This window comes from Cervus canadensis, chromosome 23 (genome assembly GCF_019320065.1).
Source record: "Cervus canadensis isolate Bull #8, Minnesota chromosome 23, ASM1932006v1, whole genome shotgun sequence".
In the NCBI taxonomy this organism is placed as follows: Eukaryota; Metazoa; Chordata; class Mammalia; order Artiodactyla; family Cervidae; genus Cervus; species Cervus canadensis.
Genome location: NC_057408.1, coordinates 38,743,344 through 38,763,723, shown reverse-complemented (window position 1 = coordinate 38,763,723; position 20,380 = coordinate 38,743,344). Strand labels below are relative to the sequence as shown.

Here is a 20,380-nt window from a genome sequence, read left to right as displayed (position 1 = left end):
TGATGTGTGATATGATCTTTACTTTCCTAGACTGGTTTTGCTCTGTTATGTTGGTTTCCTTTAATAAGTAAGTCTATTTCCAGGTGTAAGCCTGTAAGTTTCTTTCATGTTGAATGATACCTGGAAATACTAAACTTGGCAAGTTCGATGTACCCTGTGTAGTTTGGACATGAGGACGTTACATGTATGGGCAGCTTTTATAGTGGACTGTATTTACACATGCCATCTGCTTTTTTGTTTAGTTTCAATATTGCTTCTTTCTAGACTTTAAATTAGGATTTAAAGTTGTTCAATGAGATAATTCCATTAGCATACCAACATATACCTAAGAGTTGAGTAGTTAGAGGCACCTCATTGACATCTTCCTCTTAAAATGAATCTAGACTGAGACAGTAAGACTTTTTGTATAATATCAATGACAAATTAAAACCATGTTATAGGTTGATCAACAGGGCCACCACTAGCTAAGTAAAACTTATGGTATGCAATAGAAATAGCCATCCAATCCTCATGTTGTCACAACAAAATAATCTCCCTTCACAGGGTATCCTTGTGCAGAGCAGATCTTCCATGACCATTGAAAGTGGCCTTCCTAATCATATTTTCTTGATCTATTACGTGGATGTATATTTCCAGGTTGGGATACCCAAGCTTAGACAATTACGAAGTAAATTTCATTTCTCTTCTATTGTATTTCTAGTGTAAAATAGGCAGTTTTCTTGTTCTCTTGGAATTTTAGCTGAAGCTAAAAGGATAATGGATGATGTTAAGGATAACTGGATAAAGTTAAGGGTAATGGGGTACACGAGTATCCTGTTGTGAAGGGGGTGCTAGACATAGCCTCAGAGGACTCCCTGAGAGGAAGCCAGGTAGCCATCGACCATCCCCCAAAAGCCTATTAAACCATAGCTCTGTGGTGTTCCTATTTAAGATATCTTACCAACACTGTTGTCTCTGTCTTGCAGGGGCATTTACCCAAGTAATTTGCCCAGCATTACTCAGCTTATGAGTTAAGTCTTTCTCTGACTCTGCAGCCCCATACCTCACAGGCATTAAGACAGCTCTGCAGCCCCTGTTGTGCTGCAAGTCAGCCCAGTAGAGGAGGGGAATTCGAATAATTCAGGCAGTGGGTCAGACTCATTTATTCGGGGAGGTTGAGAAACCCTGGGAATGATGTCTAGTAAGTATCAAAAAGTGGTTCCCCTCAGCTGAATTTGGCTCAGAATCCTCTTTGTCAGGCACATTGTTTAAAACAGGAAACCTCACCAAAAAGTCCAGTTGCGTTTCTTCTCTTGAGTCATTACTCCCCTTCCAGTGGGTATGTGCTTTTGCAGTCCGCAGTCTACCCCTTGTCATCATCTTACCCTAGCCAGCATGGTCCAGAAAGCATTGCATGTTTTTCGGGGGAATGTCAGGAGACATGCAGCATGTGACGAGTGGCCGATGTGCACGTAGTTGCAGAAATATAGTTATATAACCAAACCAAACAAACCTTGAGCAGCTAGCTTCTTTATTTGCAGAATGTATGCCCTGCCGTGGGGGACTCCAAATCACTTTACTGCCCACCTCATGCACATAACAAACGCTGGAGTTCTACCGTTGAGAGTCATCCCAAACTATCCCAGACATCTCATTTAAGTCAGCATTGTTTTTTTCTCCTCTATCCGTATTCTGATCTGCTTGGAGGGTATTCCCAGTGTCCACAGCCAAATAAGTCCTGCTTTCTAGAAAATGAATTGGAATCTGCAGGGAATCCTAAAATGACTCACCCTAAAATGACTATGGATCTAGTAAACGTAATCAAGATGCCCTCTCTGATACCTGAATCCCGATACTCCTGAGTTCAGCTGCTAGATACTAGCATCATAGTAAACAAAGGCTTCCCAGTTTTTGCTTATTTGACCCTAGAAATGTTAGTCGGAATAGAAAATAATGCCTGTTTTTCAGAGGTAAGGCAAACAAAGTGTATATTTTTAATACACTTAGAACAGTGTTTTTTTTTTATTGATTTTTACTGGAGTATTGTTGCTTTATGGTGTTGTGTTTCTGCTATACAGCAAAGAAAATCAGTTACATGTATACATATATCTCCTGTTTTTACAATATACTATCCATTTAGGTACCACGGAACAATGAGTAGAGTTCCTTGTGCTATGCAGTAGGTCCTCATTAAATATCTATTTTAATACATAGTATCAATAGTGTACATATGTCAATCCCAAACTCCCAATTCATCCCATCTCTCTTTCTCCCCTTGGTATCCATAAGTTTGTTCTCTCCATCTGTGTCTCTATTTCTGCTTTACAAGTAAGTTCATCTGTGTCATTTTTCCTGGATTCCACAGATAAACTGTGTTATACAATGTTTGTTTCTTTCTCTTTCTGACTTTATACGACAGACTCCAAGTCTATCCATGTCTCTGCATATGGCACTGTTTTGTTCACTTTTATGACTGGGTAATAGTCCATTTTGGGCTTCCCAGGTAATAAAGAATCTGTAGTAAAGAATCTGTCTGCTAATGCAGGAGACGCAGGTTCCATCTCTGGGTTGGGAAAATCCCCTGGAGTGGGAATGGTAACCCACTCCAGTATTCTTGCCTGGAAAATTTCATGGACAGAGGAGCCTGATGGGCTATAGTCCACGGGGTTGCAAAGAGTCAAACATGATTAAGTGACTGAGCATGCACACAATATTCCATTGTATGTATGTACCGCGCCTTCTTTATCCATTCCTCTGCTGATTGACAATTGCTGCTTGTGTGTCCTGGCTGTTGTAAACAGTGCTGCAGTAGACATTGGGATGCATGTATCTTTTTATGGTTTTCGTCAGGGGTATCCAGGAGTGGGATCGTTGGATCATACAGTGGTTCTGTTTTTAGTTTTTTGAGGAACCTCCGTACTGTTCTCCACAGTGACTGTACCGCCTTACATTCCTACCAACAGTGTGAAAGGGTTCTCTTTTCTTCACATCCTCTCCAGCATTTACTGTTTGTAGATTTTTTTGATGATGGCTATTCTAACTGATGTGAGGTAGTACCTCACTGTAGTTTTGATTTGCATTTCTCTAATAATTAGTGATGTGGAACAACTTTTCACACACTTATTGGCCATCTGAATGTCTTCTCTGGAAAAATGTCTATTTAGGACTTGCACCCATTTTTTTCATTGGGTTGTTTGGTTTTTTGATATTGAACTACATGAGCTGTTTCTATATTTTAGAGATTAATCTTTTGTCAGTTACTTCGTTTGCAAGTATTTTCCCCCAGTCTGAGGGTTCTCTTTTCATTTTTTCTAGGTTTCCTTTGCTTCACAAAAGCTTTTAAGTTTAATTAGGTCCCACTTGTTTATTTTTGTTTTTATTTTCATTAATCTAGGAGGTGTGTCAAAAAAGAGTTCTGCCTGTATTTTCCTCTAAGAGTTTTATAGTATCTGACCTTAGGTTTAGGTCTTTAATCCAATTGAGTTTACTTTTGTATATGGTATTAGGGAGTGTTCTAATTTCATTTTTTACATGCAGCTGTCCCATTTTCCCATCATCACTTACTAAAGAGACTTTAGCAAACACATAGAAGAACTAAAGAGCAAAAGTCATTTCAATGGTAGGCATATTGGGACTTCCCTGGCATCCAGTGGTTAGGACTCCATGCTTCTACTGCATGGGGTGTGGGTTGTACCCCTGGTAGGCAGGCAATAAGAAGATTCTGCATTGCCACACAGTACAGGCAAAAAAAAAAAGAAAGATCGACAAAGTTTTCATCACCTACAAGCATGCAGTGTTGCATTTCATTATTTTAGAACATGCTGTACCAAGAAATAATGTTCAAATTTCTGAGTAGGAAACATATATTCAGAAAAAATCATTGAGACCATTGAAATGGGCTCGTTATTGACTGACATTCCTTATCCCTACCTTTGCTCCAGCTTGACCATTTAAAATTCAAAATAGCCATGGGTTTTTCTTTTCTTTTCTTTTTTTAAAATTTTTTTTCCATTTATTTTTATTAGTTGGAGGCTAATTACTTTACAATATTGTAGTGGTTTTTGTCATACATTGACATGGATCAGCCATGGATTTACATGTATTTCCCTTCTCGATCCCCCCTCCCACCTCCTTCTCTACCCAATCCCTCTGGGTCTTCCCAGTGCACCAGGCCCGAGCACTTGTCTCATGCATCCAACCTGGGCTGGTAATCTGTTTCACCATAGATAATATACATGTTTCAATGCTGTTCTCTCGAAACATCCCACCCTCGCCTTCTCCCACAGAGTCCAAAAGTCTGTTCTGTACTTCTGTGTCTCTTTTTCTGTTTTGCATATAGGGTTATCATTACCATCTTTCTAAATTCCATATATATGTGTTAGTATACTGTAATGGTCTTTATCTTTCTGGCTTACTTCACTCTGTATAATGGGCTCCAGTTTCATCCATCTCATTAGAACTGATTCAAATGAAACCTTTTTAATGGCTGAGTAATATTCCATGGTGTATATGTACCACAGCTTCCTTATCCATTCGTCTGCTGATGGGCATCTAGGTTGCTTCCATGTCCTGGCTATTATAAACAGTGCTGCGATGAACATTGGGGTACACGTGTCTCTTTCAGATCTGGTTTCCTCGGTGTGTATGCCCAGAAGTGGTATTGCTGGGTCATATGGCAGTTCTGGGTTTTTCTTTTCATATTATTGATATCTTGGTTTATTTCTGTCCAACTGCTAATTTTTCTATAATAGAGTCTTAGCTCTAAGACTTAAGGGCAAAATTTTTGTTATTTTAATAATAATTTACCACAAACACTATAAAAAGACATGTCACCTTTGACTTTGTGGTTCTGGCTTCTAAGCCTCTGATTGTATCATCTCTTTTTTCTTTAATCAACATTTTCCAAAATACACCGCCCCACCGTGCCTTTAAAAGAATATTTTTAAAATAGCTATTAGGATTGCCAAGGAAAAAATTTGAAATCTATGTAGACTCCTAAAAAAATGATCACTCTTTATATAGGTTTTAATTGCTTTGGGAAGTCTTACCTTACATAGTGGGCAAAGGTGGGCTTAATTATAATTTAAGGTACTGCCTTGCCTTATATTGTTTTATGTTGGATTGTAGGTTAATGTCTATAAAGTACTTGGAGTTCTTACACAGGGCTAGGGAAATGTATGCAATTATGTACACACCTTAATGAAAGAGTAAATGTTGTAAATATTTTATATAGCACATGAACTCTCATGAGGAGGATGGCATCTTTATCATCTTTGTATCTTCTGTCCCCCATGCCCCCCCCCGCCCCTCCCCAAGTGGCTGGTACTTTATAAACTCATTAAATGTAAGAATTGAAGGGAAAATGTCTTCTATTATTGTTAGCAACAGTATCATTTATAAGAGATTTCCTAAGCTATTCACTTCCCCATCTGGTTTTAACTCTCATCTGAATATGCTCTCTCTCATTTAAGTGATATTTAGTTTTACACACCTGTAATTATTTGATTGCTAAATTTTATGGTCAACAAGTTGGACATTCAGGTAAAACACCTTGCGCATAAACTAGTGTGGTTTCTGTCAGCCGGGGGATAGAGAGTCAATACAGCATTTCAGGAGACAGTGACAATTACTGGTCAAAGAACATTAATCAAGTAACTGAGATGTTATAAAATTGGTAGAAATTACACAGAAACCAGGAATAAAAAGGTTGGAGACTGTCTGTGTTCAGCCTTGTACCCTTCTGAGGAGTTTTAGCATTCCTGGAACCATGAATTTAATGTCTCTTCAATTGTGTATGCTTAAGCCCCTTTTTATTACGGGTAATTTTCTGCGTAAAACGATCAGCTAGATAAGCTGTATTTCAAAACTTTTCAATGTCTTTTTATTACATTATCATCACCACGGCCGATTCATTTATGAAACACAAAGCACTCCCATTTGGAGCAATTTATTCTCGTATCAATCTCCCCCACCCCCCCGACCCCCTCCCCGCCTGGATTTGCCAGAACGCCGTCATGTTCGTGTTCTGAAGGTTAATGCCCAAAGTCAAGCAGACAGGAGCCAAGTGCTGCAAGGTTTCCAAGATTAGGACTGATTCCCTTCACAGAAATAAATGATTCCTGCCATGTTCAGTGATTTTGTGCAGCGCTCCCCACGGCTGAGTGAGTGCATCAATACTGGAGTCCTTACCTGCCGCACATACTGATGACACTCGGTGTTAACTTGATTGACTGAGCAGCCCACTGGAGAGGACGCACCTGCGAGAGAAGTGCAGACACATATATTTTTATCCTGGTTGCGAAACATTTATTTTACATTTCTTTTCTTTGGGAGTCATGGTTTCCAATTCCATGGGCTCTCAAGCCACTGCTCGGGTGCCACAAACCTCCACATGCTGTTTGGTTTTCAGAATTCTCCCGAAAACGGTCTCAGGGTCTCTGCCCTCAGCCAAAGCCCGATTTTATGCTTTTGAGGGAAAAATGACAGGAAGGTGACGCTGAAGAGTCTTGACAAATGAGTGACTCTGTGGAATTTTAAGTCTGAAAGGTTCTATCTAGTGATAGACAAGTGGATCATTTAATTCAGTTATGAGAAATCATTTTGACTATATGTTTCTGTTCTGTTTTATTATCATGTTTTTGTAGGCTTTGAGGCAGCAGCAGAAGAGAAGAAATGGAGTCTCAATGATGGTAAACAAGACTGTCCCTCGTGTGGTTCTGACACCATTAAAGGTGTCTGATGAGCAGTCGGATTCGCCTTCAGGTAAAGAGCTAAAATATTCTGTGCTTGGCCAGTTACTTCCCGGAGGAGAGTTCCTCACTGAGAGAGAGAGAGATGTCATGAATTTTCTCTGAAACTGAATACTATTTCCACTTGAGGTTTCATTTAATTTTTTTTTTTTTCTTATGCCTTCAACTCTTTCCGTGATTCAAACCTAACAGGGCATTTTGCTCTTAAAAAAAAAGCAAAAGCACGTCTTGCTCGTCATCACAGGACTCCATTTGCGAATGTCAGTAGATGTAAGGAAATGTGTGGTACCGCTAGCTGGGTTTCCTTTGCTTTGGCTTTTGTGTGAATGCTGAACTTGAATGCTGGACCACATGCTGATATGTAATGCCATCAAAAGCCGTTCTTCTGTGAGTGTGAATTTGTTTTGCCATCCTCTGCTGCAAAATCTAAGAATCGTTTATTAGTTTTTGTGTTCTGGCAGCATTCTTCTCACCTCAGTGCAGCCCTGACCTTTTCTTCTAATTTACCTTCTGTCACTTTTTCAGCTATGTACCATTCTATTTATTATAGATTGATGTTTGCGTTTTCTCTTCCTGCTTCAGCGTAGTTATTCATAAAGGCATGATCTCTCTCTCTCTTCATCCTTCATCTTTCTGTCTTGGCCTTGCATCATCTCCAAGTGGCATAGTATTGTTGAAGTGTATTCATATATTTTCACAAAAGATCTGAGTGTTTCTTTTAAAAGCTATCAGATCAGTGAATGTGTTTTTGACTCCACTATTAGGCCATCTGTTCTTGCTTTTTGTTCTGTTTGATTGATTTATTGGACTTTTCTCTTTATATCCAGTAGAGGAATCAGATTGTGGCCAAAGGCAGTGTATTAACTCTTAGAAAAGGAGATTATATCTATGGTTGGTAAAACAATTTGAGATTTTTCTTTTCAAGGACAGCAAGAGGAAGATAATGACATAATAACTATTTCCTCTTTTAGGATCTGAATCTAAAAATGGTGAAGCAGACAGTTCAGATAAAGAAATGAAACATGGGCAAAAATCTCCCACTGGAAAACAAACAAGTCAGCACTTAAAGCGATTAAAAAAGTCTGGTTTAGGTGAGTGTTCAGTTGACTATAACATTTCTCATTTTAGAGATTTAAATCTTGTTGAATGAAATAATAGGAACTTTCTTTTAATAGTTAAACAAGGAAAATTTTAAATCTTCCCAATTTATCTAAACCAAAAAAAAGCTGCTAAATAAGGCAACATATTACAATGGAATGATTTTAAGCATGTTGCTAAATTTGTGAATGATATTGTTGGACGGAGCAGAGGCTAAAGATAAGGGATTTAAAACGATATACGCATTCAAGCAATTATCTGCCAAGTCATGATTCAGTCTAATGTGCAGTGTTTTGTTCCTGCTACTGGGTTTCACTTTATTGGAATACACTGTACTGGGGGGAGGGGGGAAATGCAACTTTTATAAAGTGTTCATGGAACTAAAGAGTACACTGTTGGGATACGCTGCAGTAAAATTACTCTGCCTTGCTTTTCATCTTATGCTGCTTGAAATATTCAGTAGTGCTTGTCAGAAAACAGTGTGCAATTGCTGAGAAGTGTGGGAGACATGCATATTGGGTCCTGCAAGTCAGCCCCAGTTTTCTTCTGAAGACTTCCTTCCTGATAACTTTTCATCAGGAAATCAACAGCAGCATTAGAGGGAAAAGAAATATGAAAATTGAAAAAGAGGAAAATGTACATATCCTAGGCTGAACATTAAAATTCTAGACCAAACCTGCCCTGTTGGATGTCTGGACCTAATGGCTTCATTTCTCTCAGTTATTTTATCTCTGAGTAAGGGTAATGATCATTGTAACATTTTGTAAAATGGTTGGTAGAAAGTACAAATTTATTGACCTGAACATTATTACTGGTTCTGCCACTTACTTTCTTGGCAACTTAGGGTAATTCTTATTTGCAGAGTTTATTTGTTTATAAAATTCAAGCAAGATTTTAACCCATGTATTTATTGATTGAGTAAAGGTTTATTGATTGCCAACTCTATACCAAGATTTTGTTAAATTCTGGGAACATGTTTTCAGTAAAGTCTTTGTAATAGGGTTTAGATAGCCTTATATCAGAGATCTTGGGAAAACAGAATTTATTTTTGCTTCAAATTCTTTAAATATAGCATAATTATCTTTTTCATTGTTTCCAAGGCTAAATCATTTTATAGTTATTGTCTGGCCCCATGTGTAAGTTAGAGTATAACCATACCTACATATATATTGACATTTTCCCCCTAATCTTTGAGTTTCCTAAAGTATTTTAAGTAGCTTCTGAAGTTGAAAAGTGTAATGGGAGAGTGATACGTAAAGAATATCCTAAAAAAGAAACAAGTCCCCCAAAACATCGTGTTATGATACCTTAAGTAATTAAAAAGTCAGTGAGCGTCTGTTAAATCTGTGTGCTACCAAACTTAGGAAAGTCAACACCATATTATGAGTTTAAGAAAATTCAAGGCACAAGGACCTCTTCATTTCTTTACTTAGCTGCCTTCAGGGGTGGGAGGTCAGCAAGGCTTGTACTACTCATATCAGGATCCTGTCAGATGCTCAAGTCTTCAGTCAGGATCTCTTGTTTTAATTGTCATAACCTAGGAATCCTGCATGCCACTAAACATCTTATACATAAACAAAATACAGTAAAGGTATTTTGGCTCGTTTGCTAGCAAATTTAAAAGGCGATAAAGGAAACCACCATGTTCTTTTTAACCTGCTTTTTGTTGGACTACAAAGTACTAGAAATAATGAAGCTACTTTAAGGAAGGAATGGAAAAGTAAAATCTTACCCACTCCCTGTATTTAATGCAGTGGTTTAGGTACTGAGGGGCTTCCCTGGTGGCTCAGTGGTAGAGAATTCGCCTGCCAATGCAGGAGACATGGGTTCGATCCCTGGGTGGGGAAGATCCTCTGGAGAAGGAAATGGCAACCCACTCCAGTATCCTCACCTGGAAAATCCCATGAACAGAGGAGCCTGGCAGGCTACATTCCATGGGGCCACAGAAGAATTGGACATGATTTAGCGACTGAACAACAACTAGATACTTTGCCATGTTATCTCATTTACTTCAATTTTGTACAGTAGGATGATTTTTATTTTGCACCTGAATAAACTGAGGGCCAGAGGATGAAGGAGGTTGTCCATAAATGACATAGCTAAAGATACAAGCCAGGGGCTGGCTGGCTTCCAACATCTAAACTGTTATCTGAGGATATGTTCTGAATGTCTAGTCTACCTAGACCTGTGGGCACCAATGAAAAGCAACATAGCATCCACGGTGTGGTGAGCCTGCCATGGGCGTTAAAATGTAGGGACACTAGTTACACACACAGGGAGAGCTAGCAGCTGACGGATTTGCTGGAAGGTGGGATTTAAAACAAGTCATTTAATGTAAAAATCTGTCCAAAGTTACCTGAAGTTGATTACTAGGAAGGAACTCTGGCTGACTGACTAACCCAGCAACCAGCTGAGGACAGTGGCTTCTTTTGTGCAAATGAAGTCGGTAGTACTGATGAAGCCTCCAGTGTATGCCCAGCACTACAAAATGAGAAGTGAAAACATGTCAAAGGAAAGTTAAATGGCCTTAACTGTAGCCATCTCCAGATAGCATCCCATGCCTCTTTTAGGAAGTGATGTTTCTGATGTTCCGTGACCTTAGGGATCTTTTAGAGTAAAAGATTCTGTGTGCTGTGCAACATTGTGGAATCAGGATGGTTTTTTTTTAGGGTGGTTTTATTACTTCATATATATATGTACATTTTGCTCCCCAGTCTTTGCCATTAAGTTTTTACTTCCTTAGAAACAGTGACTTCCCATCTATCTTTGTAGTACTTTTTGCACCCATTATATCTCTCTCATTTAGTAGGTGTTGAATACGTTTCCAGCGAGTTATTTATAAGTAACAGGATGGCAAGTGAATTTGTCTTGATGAGTGAGGCATCCTGTAGTTTTCTGCAAGGTAGGGTAGTTACTTTTGTGTAGTTGAATAAGAATGACCCTGTGCTTCTTGGGGAATGTCTTTCTTTGTTGGACCGACACAGGGTGAATGCAAAACCAGATGAGCCCACCCAGCTCCTTAGCCAGCCAGCCTGAGAGTCATCTGCTTCTCCTACCAGTTAAGACCTCTAATTCACACAGTTTTAGAAATGTAACTTTAACCTTCTTTGTCTTCTCTATGGAGAGATAGCTATATAAGTCCTAGCCTGTTGAAATCATTCTGAATGAAAATAAATGCTCTAAGTCTATTCTACCTTCAGCTGGTAATTCTGAAATTAAATCCAGTCCAAATTAGACTTCAGATTGTTAAATCTAGAGTTTGATCCTCATTGTTAGATTATCCTCACAGGACATAAAATACTCCTAGTTGTCCCTGAATGCTTCTTTTTGGTCTTTGGCAATTACTTCATTTGTCCAATAGCGGAATATTCACCCTGTCCAAGGTAATAGGTTTCAACAGGATCTTGGAATCTAAATGTATGTGGCCCAGGACACAGTGAATCCCAGTGTCTCCCGAGGACCCTGCAGTAAAGGACGGGCCACAGTCCAACCGTCCTCGGGTTCCTTCCCAGGGCAGCTTTCCGGGGAGGGTTAGGAGCACACAGTAAAGCAGTCGTGGTGGTGGTGGTAATGGTGGAAGAGTGATAGTATTATAGTGGTAGTAATAATAAAGCTTCAGTGTCCCTCAGCTGTTCCGGTTCTGATAGTGATCTTAAAATTCTTATGAGAAGTATTGATACATCACTCAGCTTGGGAACCCACTACTTTTAGCATAGATTTTTTTTTTTTTTCTGTTTTATCTTATTTGTTCTTGGCCAGGGTTTTGTATAAAAATTATAAGGCTATTTTCTCTGAGTAGCTCTCTGGCTGAGTAGACACAGTAACGTGGGATACTCTGAGTGAATGCAGTTGAAAAAGAAAATGGAGCTAAAGAGTATTTCTCTGATGACGTTACATTAAAAAACAACCAAACCCTTGTTGGTCCCTCTCCCATTTCTGAATCATGCATGGTAGAAAATACTAATCTGACATGCATGAAAACAAACTTAACAATATCTACAAGGGCCCTTTTATTATCTCAGGGCTTGAAAATTAGTATAGTATTAGACCACCAAATGACTAGGTGGAAAAACCACATCAGTGAGATGTAAGGTAGGTTCTGACTGAAAATGGAGTTTGAAGTATGTGGGGTTTTTTTGCCTAATCAGTTGTTTTAATGTCCTTTATCATTATCTTGTTGGTGGTTTAGTCGCTAAGTCATGTTCAACTCTTGTGACCCCATGGACTGTAGCCCTCCAGGCTCCTCTGTCCATGGAATTTCCCAGGTAATAATACTGGAGAATGTTTCCATTTCCTTCTCCAGGGGATCTTGCAGACCCACAGATCGAATCCAGGTCTCCTGTGTTGCAGGCGGATTTTTTACTGACTAAGCCACCATGGAAGCCCATATCCTTATCTTAGCAAAGGATAAAACTCATATAAAACCTCACCTATGGAGTTTTCTGAGAGATGGATTATGAAATTTACAAAAAATTATTAATGATAATCTTTCTTACCACTTTTTTGGTATTAATTTCTTGTATATTTCCATAACTGAAATGAAAGTTCCTTGAATTAGAGGTCGTTGACCTATACCATTTATAATTATGCTTCATCCTAGTCACACAGTAGGAGTTTAAAAAGTGCTTGCTAAACAAAACCAAATTTCTAATGGATGTCTCTGAGGGGATTTTAATAAATGTCCTCGCTGAGCCCAACTTCTGGGATTCATTCCAGTATATTTTATTTGGTTTAATCTTTTTGTAGTGAAGAATTACAACTTTGCTGGTTTCATAAAATGTTACATATTTTTAAAATAAATTAATGCAGGAAGGTAAAAAAAATTGAATAGTAACCCGAAATCATGTCATCAGCAATAACTTTCCCTGTTGTTTTATAAATACTATTTGACATGTCCTAATGGGTAGCCATAGTCAGAGGTCATCTTAGAAAAACCGAATTATACCATTTTAATTAAAAATACTAAATTTAATTAAGTTTGGGCCTGAATAATAGAAAAGAATGGAAGTAAAACCAAAAACAAAATGGCTAAACATTGCCACAAGATGTATTCATATCTGAAAGTTCTCTCCAAAGCTGTTAAAATGTGACAGACTGAAATAGAAGTGATAATTTTTTTAACTAGTCAAACTTTGGATAATATATTTTGAAGGAAGGGGGGAGATAATTGCACTTATAGTCCCTCTTAACCTCCATGTTTTTGTTATGTTATTTTTTAAATGGGCTTCCCTGGTGGCTCAGCAGGTAAAGAATCTGCCTGCAATGTAGGAGACCTGGGTTCAGTCCCTGGGTTGGGAAGATCCCCTGGAGAAGGCAGAGACTACCCACTCCAGTATTCTGACCTGGAGAATTCCATGGACTGTATAGTCCATAGGGTTGCAAAGAGTTCATCAAGGTTATTAACATTTTTAAATCTTTTTTTTTTTTAAACCATAATCCCTGTTTGTCACTAACCTCATGGTACTATATTGTAATTGAGTCAATGCTCCCTGATAGAATTTTTACAGTCTCTTCATTTTGTGAAGGGTCCTCAGATTTAGGTTGTAGATGGCTAGATTTTGCCCATTGATAATTATTTTTTCTTTAGACTTCACTCTTCAAAAGCCTACTTTTCTTCACTGAGCTCTTTCAGAATCTATTCCTTTGTAATTTTTTTGAGACAACGAAGAACTCTTTGATTTTGAACTCTTTCTGTATTTCTTTGGGCAGTTCTTGCAACATAAGGCTTTGGTCTGCCTCTTTGATGGGCTCCTTCCCTCTGCTTTAGTGTATCTCCTGTGGACCTTTTATGCACTAATCCTGTGGGGTTTCCCTTCTGGAAAATAGAAAATTTTAAGCCAACAAGAGCTCCAGAGTCCGCCGCCTTTACTCAGGTTGATGCTCTTCAAACTCCCTTTGGTTAGGATAATTTCCCTGACCTGGATCAGACGCTTTCCCATGATTTTGTCAACTCCTAATGTTGTCTTCTGTAGTATAGACACTTAGTGTGGCAATTTGGCAATTGTCCCTTCTCTTTGCTTGTGTGGACTTCAACTACTTTATACTCTCTGTAAGTTTAAGTTTAGTCGCTCAGTCATGTCCGACTCTTTGCGATCCCATGGATTGTAGACTACCAGGCTCCTCCGTCCATGGGATTTTCCAGGCAAGAGTACTGGAGTGGGCTGCCATTTCCTTCTCCAGAGGATCTTCCCCACCCAGTGATCGAACCCGGGTCTCCCACATTGTAGGCAGACACTTTACCATCTGAGCCACCAGGGAAGTCTTATACTCTCTAGTGTCCAGGAATTAAACTCTAAGATAACTGCATCTTTTCTTCCTCTGATTAGTGTAGGGAGGTGAGGTACCAGCTTTGATAAGATAAGACAGGTATAAGATAAGATCAGATATAATGAGCTTGTTCTTAAGCCAATTAAGAGTAAGTATGTTAGGATAATTAAAATGGGATTAAACATCCTGTGTGGCAACAAATTTAGCAATTTCATCTGCACTTTTTTCCGAGATTATAATGAATATTTTTGCTTAGATGGACATCTTTGAAATAGATCTTGTTTTTTGATTCTGTCATAAAAGCCTATGTACCTCTGAATCTTTCTTTTTTCCCCTTTGATGCTCTTAAATATTTTGAACCATGCCAGATAGTAACAGACAGCATAAGTTTGACTTCTCACATTGTCCATAACATGTTTCCAATTTTACAATTTTCCCATTTCCCCAATACTCCCTCCCAAAGTCACCCTTGGTAAATGACCCCAACTTCCTCTCATGGAGAGTAGTTCAACCATTGATTAGAATTAAGCAGATTCCTTTTCTATATTTTCAACATTTCTGTGTCTAAGTTCTACCTTTGCCTCCCCTGTTGAGAAAAAATAACTTCTTCCTAATTCCTTTCTCCTGGTAGTCTATTTTATTTTCCTGTGAAACACTTTAAATATGTAGAAGAATAAAGATGCTAATCAAACATACATCTGTATCACTTTGACTTCACTCCTAACAAATGTCATGAGTTTTTTGGGAATCCTTTAGATTTTTTCTTTTTTAATTGTTGTACATTTTTGTGTTTATAAGTGAGATTGGCCACAAATTCTCTTTCTCGTATTATCCTTGTATGTCCTTATTTTGAAATAGAAGTTATATTAACTTCATAAAGTAAATTTAAGAGCTGTCTTTCTTTACCTATTCTCTGAAATATATATATAAGATAAGTGGTGGGAGAGTTGCTTGATGTATTGGTAAAATTAGTCTTCAGAGCTGTTTGTAATATGTGATGTGTGTACACTTTGAGTAGGAGGGTTTTCTATTTATTTTACAAGAATTTACACAAATTTATTGAGGTTTGCTATTTTTAATATAATTTGAAAATTTGTGAACTTGAAATATTTTAGTTTATCTGGTGTTGGCTAAAATCATAGTAGTATGCTTTTTACACCTGTCTCAGGTGGCACAGTGGTAAATAATCTGCTTGCCAGTGCAGGAGATGCAAGAGATACAGGTTCAATCCCTGGGTCAGGATAATTCCCTTAGGAAGGAAATGGCAACCCACTCCAGCATTCTTGCCTGGAAAATTCCATGGACAGAGGAGCCTGGTAGCAGTCTAACACGACTGAGCATATGCACACACATACTTTTTTAAATCTAATTTTCATTGTAATTATATTTGCCTTTGAATCTATACTATACCTCAAATTATGTGCCTACCCTTTATTCCTATTAATGTTTATTTAAGCCATCTCTCATTAGAGGCATACCTATTTTATTAATGTTAATGTGAAAAATCCTTTTTCTGTTCTTGATGGTTATAATTCTTCTATTTATGAATATCCATTCTGCTTCTTGACAATCCTTCTTCAGTTTTTATTCTATAGTTCATTCATTAACTTCTCGATTTGCACACTCAACTCTTGAATTTTCAGTATTTTTTCTACTCTTAAATATGCACAATTTATCTTTAAAACCAATTTAGCTGCTTTTTACACATTTTGGCATGTCACTTAGAATCTAAATATTTTGTAATTTCCATTACTTAGAATTACTTAGAAGTTTGCTTCCAAGTTTCCAAACATATAATGGGTGTGGGAAGACCAGAGAGTTGCTACATTTCTGTTATTGATATCTAAGTGTACTTCTTTGTGGATAAAAAGATAAGATTTTCTATTATTCTTCAGTATTTGTTGAGACTCACTGGTCTGTTTTGGATGTTTTTTTTTTAACTGTTCCTTGAGTGCTGACTGAAAAAAATGCCTTATCTCAGTTCAGTGCTGTATGTTAAATTCATTGGCTTAAGATTGATTATAGAGTTTTTAAAGTCCTCTGTATTCTTAAGACAAGTTTTTTACCTGTCATCTCAATCACTCAGTCATGTCCAACTCTTTGTGACCCCATGGACTGTAGCCCAGCAGGCTCCTCTGTCCATGGGATTTCCCAGGAAAGAATACTGGAGTGGGTAGTCATTCCCTTCTCCAGGAGATTTTCCTGATCCAGGGATTGAACCCAGGTCTCCTGTATTGCAGGCAGGTTCTTCACCATCTAATGTCTGATAAAATATGTTCAGATATCCCACTAGCATTATAGAGTACCAATTTCTCTTTTTAATTCTCTCAATTTTAAAGTTTGAATGTTATGCAGTTTAAATGGATGCAGGCTTAAGGTCATTGTATTTTCCCAGTGAATTATTCATTTTATACCTAAGGAGTTACTTTCTTACCCCCAAAAATGTATATATATTTTTAAAGCTTTGTTTATCTTTATCTGATGTTAATATTGTGGTATTGCTTTTCTTCTTGTGTTGAATGTCTGCCTGCTGTTTTGAGTTTTTTTCCTCATTTTCTTCTATTCATGTGCTCTTTAACTGTATCTCTTGTAAGGCAGCATATAATTGGATTGTGTTACTTTTAAAAACTAATATGAAAATCCACTTGTATATTTTTTTATTGTGTTGGGGGACTTAATGAAAATTTTTTTTCTCCTTTTATGACTTCATGTTATTGAGTTTTCTTTCCAGGAATTTATTTGGAAGTTCTAAGTCTTTTATTTTTCCCAATGGCACCTACAGACTCTACCTATAGAGTTTTAACAAAGTTAAAAACTAGATGGTATCTCTCTTCCCAAACAGTGCCAGAGTTATTCAGAGTCTCAATCCAGTCACACTGTATCATCTCTCATGCAAGTGTGTACTGTTTTCTTTTTCTTTTTTCCATTTTAATTCCTGTTAGTTTTATTTTCAACTGTTAGTATTTATTTGGAGTTATATCTATTCATCTTCTAGTTTTTTATTACTTCTGCAACCCACCCATTCATTCTTTGAGTTAATTTCTTTGTTAAAAGCATGCACTAGTGATTTTTCAGCATGATTCTCTAAGGGATTATTGTTCAGTTGCTAAATTGTGTCCGACTCTTTGTAACCCCATGGATTGCAGTACTCCAGGCTTCCCTGTCCTTCACTATCTCCCAAGTTTGTGCAAACTCATGTCCATTGTGGAGAAGGCAATGGCAACCCACTTCAGTACTCTTGCCTGGAAACTCCCATGGACAGAGGAACCTGGTAGACTGCAGTCCATGGGGTCACAAAGAGTCGGACACGACTGAGTGACTTCACTTTCACTTTTCACTTTCATGCATTGGAGAAGGAAATGGCAACCCACTCCAATGTTCTTGCATGGAGAATCCCAGGGACAGCAGAGCCTGGTGGGCTGCCGTCTATGGGGTCGCACAGAGTCAGACATGACTGAAGCGACTTAGCAGCAGCAGCAGCAACAGCATGTCCGTTGAGAGAGCGATGCCATCCAGCCTTCTCATCCTGTTGCCCCTTTCTCCACTTGTGCTCAACCTTTCCCAGCATCACTATCTTTTTCCAGTGAGTTGGCTCTTTGCATCAGGTGGCCAAAGTATTGGAGCTTCAGCTTCAGCATCAATCCTTCCAGTGAATATTCAGGGTTGATTTCCTTTAGGATTGACTGGTTTGATCTTCTTACAGTCCAAAGGACTCTTCAAGAATCTTCTCCAGCACCACAATTTAAAAGTGTCAATTCTTCAGCACTCAGCCTTCTTTATGGTCCAGCTCTCACATCTGTACATGACTACAGAAAAGCCATAACTTTGACTATATGGACCTTTGTCAGCAAAGTCATGTCTCTGCTTTTTAATACACTGCCTAGGTTTGTCATAGCTTTTCTTCCAAGAAGAAAGAATCCTTTAATTTTGTGGCTGCAGTCACCATTCTCAGTGATTTTGGAGCCCAAGAAAATAAAATCTGTTACTGTTTCCACTTTTTCTTCATCTATTTCCATGAAGTGATGGGACCAGATGTCACCATTTTAGGTTTTTTTAAATGCTGAGTTTTAAGCCAGCTTTTTACTCTATTCTTTCACCTTCATCAAGAGGCTCTTTAGTTCCTCTTCTCTTTCTGTCATTAGTGTGGTATCATCTGCATATCTGAGAGAATTTCCATTTTGGATAGTACTGAAAATATTCTTATATCATTGCTATCATTGCCGTTTAGAAGGACATTTTTGTTAATGAAATTCTAGATCAAAACTTATTTTCTTTTGGCCCTTTGAAGATATTTCATTGTCATCTGTTATTTATTGGTAATACAATTCCTGGGTCTTACATTGATCTCTTTGCAGGTAATCTGTTTTTGCTCAAAATAATTTCAAGATATTCTTTTTATTTTTTATATTTTGCTGTTTCAATGCATCAAATGGAGGAATGAGTATTTATCCTTTTTGTGATTTGGTATGTTGCTTTTTCTGAGGACTCTTGTCATTTATTAGTTCTTAAACTTGGAGAAACATTTGCTCTTCAAATATTGCCCCTCTGCGATCTGCTGTGTTTTTTCATTCTCAAACTCCTATAAATGTGCATCCTGACTACTTAATCTATTCCCTGTATTTTTGCTCTATCCTGCATTTTTGACTCATTTTTAATGCTGCGTTCCAGATATTTTTATCAACTTTATCTAGACCTGGTGCTATTTTGGGTTAAATAAACAGATGGTATTGAGTGAAGTAGACGTTACGAAGATTAAAGACAACTAAGGCAAGATAGAAACGCAAAGAAGCTTTGGAGATTTTCTTCTGAAATATCACTACTCTGAAAAGAGACACAATTAAATACATTATCAAATATATATATACCTTCAGTATACATTATATGTGTGTGTACAGGTGTATGTTTTCCCAATGTATAGTGAATTCATACCTCTTGCTTATTTATCACAGGACACTTGAAATGGACCAAAGCTGAGGACATTGACATAGAAACCCCGGGATCTATTCTTGTCAACACTAACTTGAGGGCATTAATAAATAAACATACATTTGCTTCCTTACCTCAGCATTTTCAACAGTACCTCCTGCTTTTGCTCCCAGAAGTGGATAGGCAGGTAAGTAGAAGTTTCAGACATTTGATATCAGTTACCAGTTATATCATTATGAAGTAGCAGGTCTGCTATCGAAGATGACTGATACCTGAGTGGATGGTTTTGTAATAATCTAGTATATTTATGTAATTTATATACTTATTGCTGGCATTAGTATGTTTGCTTAATCTGCCAAAACAGACTCATTTTTTGTTATCACTAGTGAGCCAATTCAAATTTTAAAATATAGCACACTGCCATAGAGTGGAAACAACAGACCTACCTACATTGGGAAGGAAAAACAAAGAAATCAAACGTTCCATTATCAAATAAATCTTTGAAATAACTGCTCCTTTGCCCTGAGGGAATATTGAAGTGCAGCAATAAAAAGCCAGGGTTTCTAAGAAATTATGTAAATGTTTTCATTCTCAACTCTTTCCAAAAAGCATTTAAAATTTATATTTGGAGTTGGCTTCTGAGAGTCTATCATCATGAATATGATTGCCTATAAATAATCACCTTTTTATCTTTATTTTTAGTTGAACTGGAAATGCTTTAAGTGTATTTTTGTAGTTTTGAAAAGTTTCTAAAATAAGGAAGTACAAATATAGACTCATAATAGCAGGCATCAATCATCTTCTAAAGCTGTTTCCTTTGAAAAGAAAAAAAATACTTCATCACATAAACTTTTATTAAATTTCACAAAAATTATTAAATGGTAACTAAGGAAACATTTCCTTGCAATTCTCATTTCAATAAGGGTTGACACTGTATGTAATTTCCAGTTGATGGACATATTATGCATGTGTTTATAAATTTGCATCTCAAAACTATAGACACATCCATAAATTGATATGCACAAGGTTGATTCAATATTTCCATATTATTTTGAACAAATATTCTTAGCTTTTTATTTGATTCCATTTTCTGCTAACTTACCAACCCTTTCATACATACTTAAAATTTGATGAGCTGCTGTTTTTACCATTCTTTTGTATCTCTTTGGTGGATATTGTTCATTTTAGAAAAATACTATTTTGATTTTTGTGCATTTTTGTTTGAAAATTTATTCAATATTTACTTCTGAATATAATACATATTTGGTGCTTTGGAATAACAGAAATACAGTAAGTGCCTATTACATATTTATTGAATCAGTGATTAAATACACTCTAGTTGGATACAGAAGCTATATTCC

General features: G+C 37.4%; 1 protein-coding gene across 16 annotated transcripts in view; it reads left to right on the top strand.

Annotated features, from left to right (window-relative positions):
• Positions 1 to 20,380, top strand: part of ASXL3 (ASXL transcriptional regulator 3) — a 187,766-nt gene that overhangs the window by 96,155 nt on the left and 71,231 nt on the right. For all 16 annotated transcript variants that reach the window (XM_043443979.1, XM_043443978.1, XM_043443985.1 and 13 more), the window contains 3 exons: positions 6,624 to 6,741; positions 7,700 to 7,819; positions 19,043 to 19,206. In XM_043443979.1, the coding sequence (XP_043299914.1) occupies positions 6,624 to 6,741; positions 7,700 to 7,819; positions 19,043 to 19,206 (402 nt within the window). The remainder of the gene's footprint in view (positions 1 to 6,623; positions 6,742 to 7,699; positions 7,820 to 19,042; positions 19,207 to 20,380) is intronic.